The sequence below is a fragment of the Trichosurus vulpecula genome, chromosome 5 (assembly GCF_011100635.1).
Source record: "Trichosurus vulpecula isolate mTriVul1 chromosome 5, mTriVul1.pri, whole genome shotgun sequence".
NCBI lineage: Eukaryota > Metazoa > Chordata > Mammalia > Diprotodontia > Phalangeridae > Trichosurus > Trichosurus vulpecula.
Genome location: NC_050577.1, coordinates 115,146,120 through 115,152,119, shown reverse-complemented (window position 1 = coordinate 115,152,119; position 6,000 = coordinate 115,146,120). Strand labels below are relative to the sequence as shown.

The 6,000-nt window shown below is 38.6% G+C and overlaps 1 protein-coding gene across 1 annotated transcript in view; it reads right to left on the bottom strand.

The window, feature by feature from the left end:
• Positions 1 to 1,277: 1,277 nt before the first annotated feature.
• Positions 1,278 to 6,000, bottom strand: part of CHCHD3 (coiled-coil-helix-coiled-coil-helix domain containing 3) — a 343,660-nt gene continuing 338,937 nt past the window's right edge. The window contains exon 8 of the mRNA XM_036761494.1: positions 1,278 to 1,986. Coding sequence (XP_036617389.1) covers positions 1,963 to 1,986 — 24 coding nt within the window. The 3' untranslated portion in view covers positions 1,278 to 1,962. The remainder of the gene's footprint in view (positions 1,987 to 6,000) is intronic.

Sequence of the window (6,000 nt, the reverse complement as noted above, 5' to 3'; positions counted from 1 at the left end):
TTTCTCTGCCAGCTACAAGACTGGCAGACCGGGATGTGCCAAGTTCTTGGCTCTCAATTACAAAACAAAACACTATAGAAGAGAATTTGTGAGTTAGCTGATTTGTAAACACTACAGCAAGTCACCGTGTAAACATTTTGCTTTTGTGTACCTATTATTTCTCCTAGGCAGTTACCTGGATCCCACTCTGATGGTGCCAAAATTTGCTGTTCCTCAAGTTACCAATGGTTCCTTCACACTTAAAAGAACACAGCTTGCTTCAGTACCACTTTTTTTTAACCTTCAATTAAACTGTAATCACAAAGCATCTTGGTAATTATGGTAGGAGAGTCACCAGTAGCACTCAGAATACAAATCAGATCTGCAGGTGTGTTCACGAGAGTACAGTAGGATGCAGTTCAAATGGAGCCAATTAGGAAATTAAAGTGAGTAAGTAGCCACTTAAAGTTCCATTTATATGGACTGCCTGAAATTTTCCCATAACCAGAGAAAGGTCATCTTCTTCCTCCAAATAAAAAAGCAAATGGGCAACATCATGGTCCTTTCTGAAATGGAGAACCACTTGTTGATTGACTGAAACCCAGACAACTGGATCACAAAAACAGAATTCTACCCAAGCAGTTATGACAAGATTAAAGAGACCTTATTCCTCAACTATCGTTTGCCGTCATTTTCACAGAACGTAAGTTTGGTAAGATCCTCAAAAGGTTAAGTGCATTTCTCCACTTAGGGTGGGGAGAGGGGCTTCTCCCAAAGGGATAAGAATTTCCCTGATGATTTAGGATCTTACTGAATTTTACCTGAGGGGCATGAAAAGTTCATAATAAGGCTTTGTAAAGTACATTAATTATGGATGAAAGATAACACATAAAATGCAAATTAACAAATAATATATCTTCAGTACTCTGAAAGATCAGTGACTTCATTAGTGTAAGTATTATCTTGACTGCTGCAGACCATAATTTCCTTTAGTAGGCAGAAGGTTTCAGGAGACATTGTAGCTTTAAAAAAAAAAAAAGCACTACCCAGTAGGTAACTATCTGGCTCTAAGCCTCTGCAAACTTGGCCAGGCTAGACCTCAGATGGCAGACATACCTGAAGCCCTCTCCACCTTGAGCAAGTTCTCTGTTGGCACAACCTTTAAGAACCCACAGTCACTGCCACACTGTGATGAGGCAATAGAATAGGATTTCAGTAAAGGAATCAATAATAATAATGCAACAATTTTCTAAGTATGACCACTAACTGAGAACAGGAAGATGCCAGGCCACAGGCTATAATGTCAGTCTTGTTCATAAAATATATTTATTATTGATACTGAGTGAGGCATGGTTGTCAGTATTCATTGTAAAGGAACTGATATATATGTGTGTGTGTGTATATATATACACAAACACACACACACATACATACATACACACTTCAAAAGATGCTTTTACATTGATAAGAAGGCCATATATCACCTATAATCATAGACATTATTCCAGCAAAAGAAAGACATTTTTTTCCTTTTCTTAGTTACATGATCACCAGAATAAATTAAAAACAAAAATCTCTCTCATCAAAGGAGAAAGGAAAAAAGACAAAGTCAGAATTCTAGGAAGCTCAGACAATTTAGTTCCCTGGGGGTAGCTCTCATTCACAGGACTTTTCCTCCTTCCCCACTCTCTCAGATATTGCCCTCCCTCTCACCTCGGACTTCCTCTTCTCCTGACCCACCCACAAAACATTCTATTTCAGCCTTGGGCTTTCACAGGTCAGATTTCTGATGTAATAAGATATCGGTCTTGACTTTTCAAGTGTCTGCTGATTGACTTGTGATGTTTGTTGCTGTTGAATTGGCTCTCCCAGTTCTTCTCCTTAGTGGTCTGCCCTTTAAATAGGTTTTGTATTGTTGGGGGAAAAAATGCTCCACTGCTGGAATTAAAGTTGATAGGCTTTTGCTTGCTTTGGAAGTCAGCTTTATCCTCCCTTTTCAAGCATGCTCTGCAGAGAAATCAAAAGGAAAAGTTTTAACACCAGGAAGAAAAAAAAAGGAACAGCAACAATTTCACGCCATGTTAGCAGCTTTCTTAATGCATCCTTCCAAATATACAAGGGATAAGACATGGGGCTTTCCTGGTTCAGGCAAGCATTATAACATTCTGGAGCAAAGACCTCCCCTCCCAGTTTAAAATCTGATTGCATAATCCTGATCCTTAGAACTCAAGGGCTGCAGGATGGGTTATGTGTTACAAACCACTCTCAGAAACTATAGCTAGCCACTGAAAGAGAAGGGGTGCTCAGATGCTCACTAATGGTTTAATAAGCTCAGTACCAAGATGCATACCCAACCCAGGACTGACTCCTTAAGTGACTTCCCCATTTAGTTAAGGAAATAACAGATATAAGGAAGGATTTCTTGACCACCAGGCAGATAAAGACTAGAATAGGAGGAAGAGAGTAGTAGTATCTCTCCAGTAGAAGGTAAGCTCCTCGAGGGCAGGGACTGCTAGGCGTTTATCTTTGTATATCTAGCACTTAGCACAAAGGCTCTTCATTCAACAAAGTATTTACTAAGTACTAAATGCTGTGGAATACATCAAAGCAATAGATGAGTAAGTACCAAAAATAAATGGGATAGGTAGTAAATGTGACAGCTGAAGCTATGGAATTGGAAGTTTTTTTTTCTAGAAGGGAATACTGTAAAATATAAAAGAGAATAGGGACCAGGACTCCTGAGGGAAGCCAGCAGCTAACAGTCAGGAAGAAGAAAAAAGATCTAATGAAAGCAATCGAAAGAAGGACCTTCTTCAGAATAGAGGAGTACCAAGATTATATACTGACATGGAAACCAACAGAGGAGATTCTATGATTATACATTTTCCAGATTCTTTGGTTACAGAAGACAAAAAAGGTAAGGATATAAAAGCAGGTATCCAAAAATGGGAAGAACTGACATTGATTTAGTCAAACTGGAGGTTAATTAGAAAAGCTGTAGATGTCCTGTGGAAAAGGGAAATTTCATAATAATGTTAGAATAGGTATCTCTTCAAGATGTTGGGCGATCACAGGTGGTGTGCCCTATGGGAAAAGGACTTCTGATCTCTTTGGGAGGTATGCTTTATATAAAGTTAGAGACACAAAAACCTCACTAATGGCCACAAAAGAGAATCCAGCACAATGCAGAACCATCCCAGGACTTCTCTTAGGACATATAATTCCTAGATAGTTGAAATTACCTCCTTATAAACAATCCCATGATATGGATCCTGACAACAGTATTGAAATGAGGTCCCAGTGTATATGTGTTATTTGTAGTAATATGGCCTTTCCCAACTGACGTCAAGAATGCATATTTGCACCTTCCCTTAACTCCTCTGTCAAGTGCTACATTCTGCTACTACGCAGCAATGGTACCTGTTTTTAAATTTTGGAAAAGAATCTGCCTTTACTGCAATGAAAATAAAGCACCAAGCTGAAGTTGTTTTCAACCACCCAATCTTCCCTTGGAGCCCCAGTGAATCACAATCAAATCTAGGTGTTTTCTCTCCTTCTTTCCCTGGCCAGGTGCAAGGAACATTCCCTCGGAAAGCTGAGGAAGGCTGGATGGTTTGACGACCAGGAGCCAAGTGCTTGCTAAGCAGCCACATTTACCGGTGTTTGCTGATACACGTGCAATACGTGAATACATATGAAGACTATAAAACAAAGTCAGGGAAACAGACTGTTTTAATAATCTCTTTAACTACACTCACATAATATTCTAATGCATGCATTACAATTCTAATCTCCCAAGACACGGTGGCAACTAAGCTGTATCAAACTTTGCTCCTTAAAAACAAAAAGAAGGACAGGAAAGCTTCAGGTCTAGTTCATCAACAGGTCCTCAAACTGGGCTCATCTGCTACCAAAAGGTGGCAGAAGCAAGACAAAGCTGTCTTCTTTACTGTCAAAGACACCGACAATAAAATGTCAGGTTGAATTAAAGGAGAGAAATTACTCTGTAAAATGTTTTGTAGTATTAATATTTTTATTATATTACTATTATAATATTATATTTTATTATATTAAATATATTTTTATTTAGTATTAATGTAATGCTTTTAGCATACAACAAAAAACCTTCTGCAACCCTGGCACAAAAACTTTAGGCTTTCAATATTTGTCAAGGCTGACTAAGGCTATTTTCACAATGAGCTTACCTTAAGAGTCTTCGTACCACCACTGTATAGTTTCTGTAAGTAGCTGCTGTTGGACTGAATTTTAACACTGCATAAATTTAACACTGCATAAATTAACATAGGAAATTCCCCAAAGAATGAGTGAAAAGCTTTGCAAGTTATAAAAAATTGCTTCCTTCATTTGGGGAACTGCTAACACTTAATCGTAATGTGGGGAAAGAAATTCCTTCCAAGTGCTCATCATTTTGGCCTCCAGAAACTCCCTTTCTAAACAGCTGGAGGAATCACCCAATACCAAAGAGAGGAGTTTGGGCTTCATATTCCCCATTCCTTCTCGCCCTCCTTATCTGACTCCTCCTCCTTCCCTCTCCCCTTCCGTGGAAAGACTGGCAGCTCTGATTGTAAGACAAGAACAATGCCCCTGGAGATAGAAAATTGTGTGTCACTTCCCTTTATTAAAATGATCTGAACAGTTTCTCTCAAATATTTTTGCTACATAATAATCTCTTCTACTGATTTTTGAATTACAGCTTTCTCAGTTGGGTTGAATCACTGCACTGTCAGTTTCCTGGCTGTCTCAATCTATTTAAAAGAAATTATAGCAACTTTGTGTTGCCAAATCACCATCAAGGGGAAAGTAAAGTTGTCACATTTTTTTGGGGGGGGGGAAGGGTTATTTGCTTTTTGGTGATGCTGTTAACTTTCCTCTAATGAACTTGACATCTATTTGTTAGGACCAAAGACCTAACAGAACTGACCCTCCTACCCTGCCCCCATCAAAGTTCTTAGTCTCTACATAGTGCTCTATGTTTTACTAAAGAAGAGAGAAGAAAAAAGAGACTGAGAGATTAGAGCCACAGTAAGAAACAGGAAGAATATAGAAGACAGAATGAGAAGATTACAAGGGGGATAGGAGGAAAAAGTAATCAATAAATTCAATTTATGAAAAGCACGAGTGCTTCTTACTACCTGAAAATCTGAGTAGTTAAATGATTTTGTTTTCAATATCAGTTCTACTCCCTCCAGCAACTATTGTTCTTTATTCTTCTTGCTTTGGGGGAAAAAAAATTAGCTAATTTTTTTCATGCCAAGATGCCATGCTCCTATTTTATGACTTTAGCTAATGCTGCAGGTCTCAAAAGCCGTTTAGCACCCTCCATCTCCCTATGTTCACTGCTTACAGTTTGCCACGATAATCAGTAAAACACTGTAACATTTCACACTTGTGACTTCTGAAGGATGAGCCTGTGGGTAGCAACATTCATTATGTAGAATAAAAACGTATTTCAATGGCAATACTTTCTCTAATCAATCAGTCCACAACGGAGAGAGAAAAGTTACAAGGCAAGTGTTCTCGGGAAGCAGTTTCCTGGGGATGGTGGGTGGGGGCAAATGGGCAAATTCAAAATTCTGAATTTGTCCTAATTTTAAAAGTACAGGTGAGTGATAACAAATTCTACTGGGTGATGATAAAGAAGCCTTATTATAAATATAATATAAAAATATGCTCAAAAAAGTTAACCTCCTCAGTAATGAAGTAACATACAGTGTGAAGGCACATCTTATGGCTCTGCAAACTAGGCACGTATTGACTCCAGTCCAAATTTACCTATGGTGTGCTTAGACATCTCTTGTCCCCCTCCACCAGTCACCCTTCTCCTCCAACCCTCAGTGTATTCCATATTTGTTTGCAGCTGGTTGTAAACTAATCCTCTACTATTTAAGGTAAATATTACTATTTCAATGGATCTATGATCTCACTAACGTTAGTATTCCTTCCATCAATGCCAATTCCAACCTCGAAGGCTCTATGCCAACAAAGTATAGGCTCTGGTGA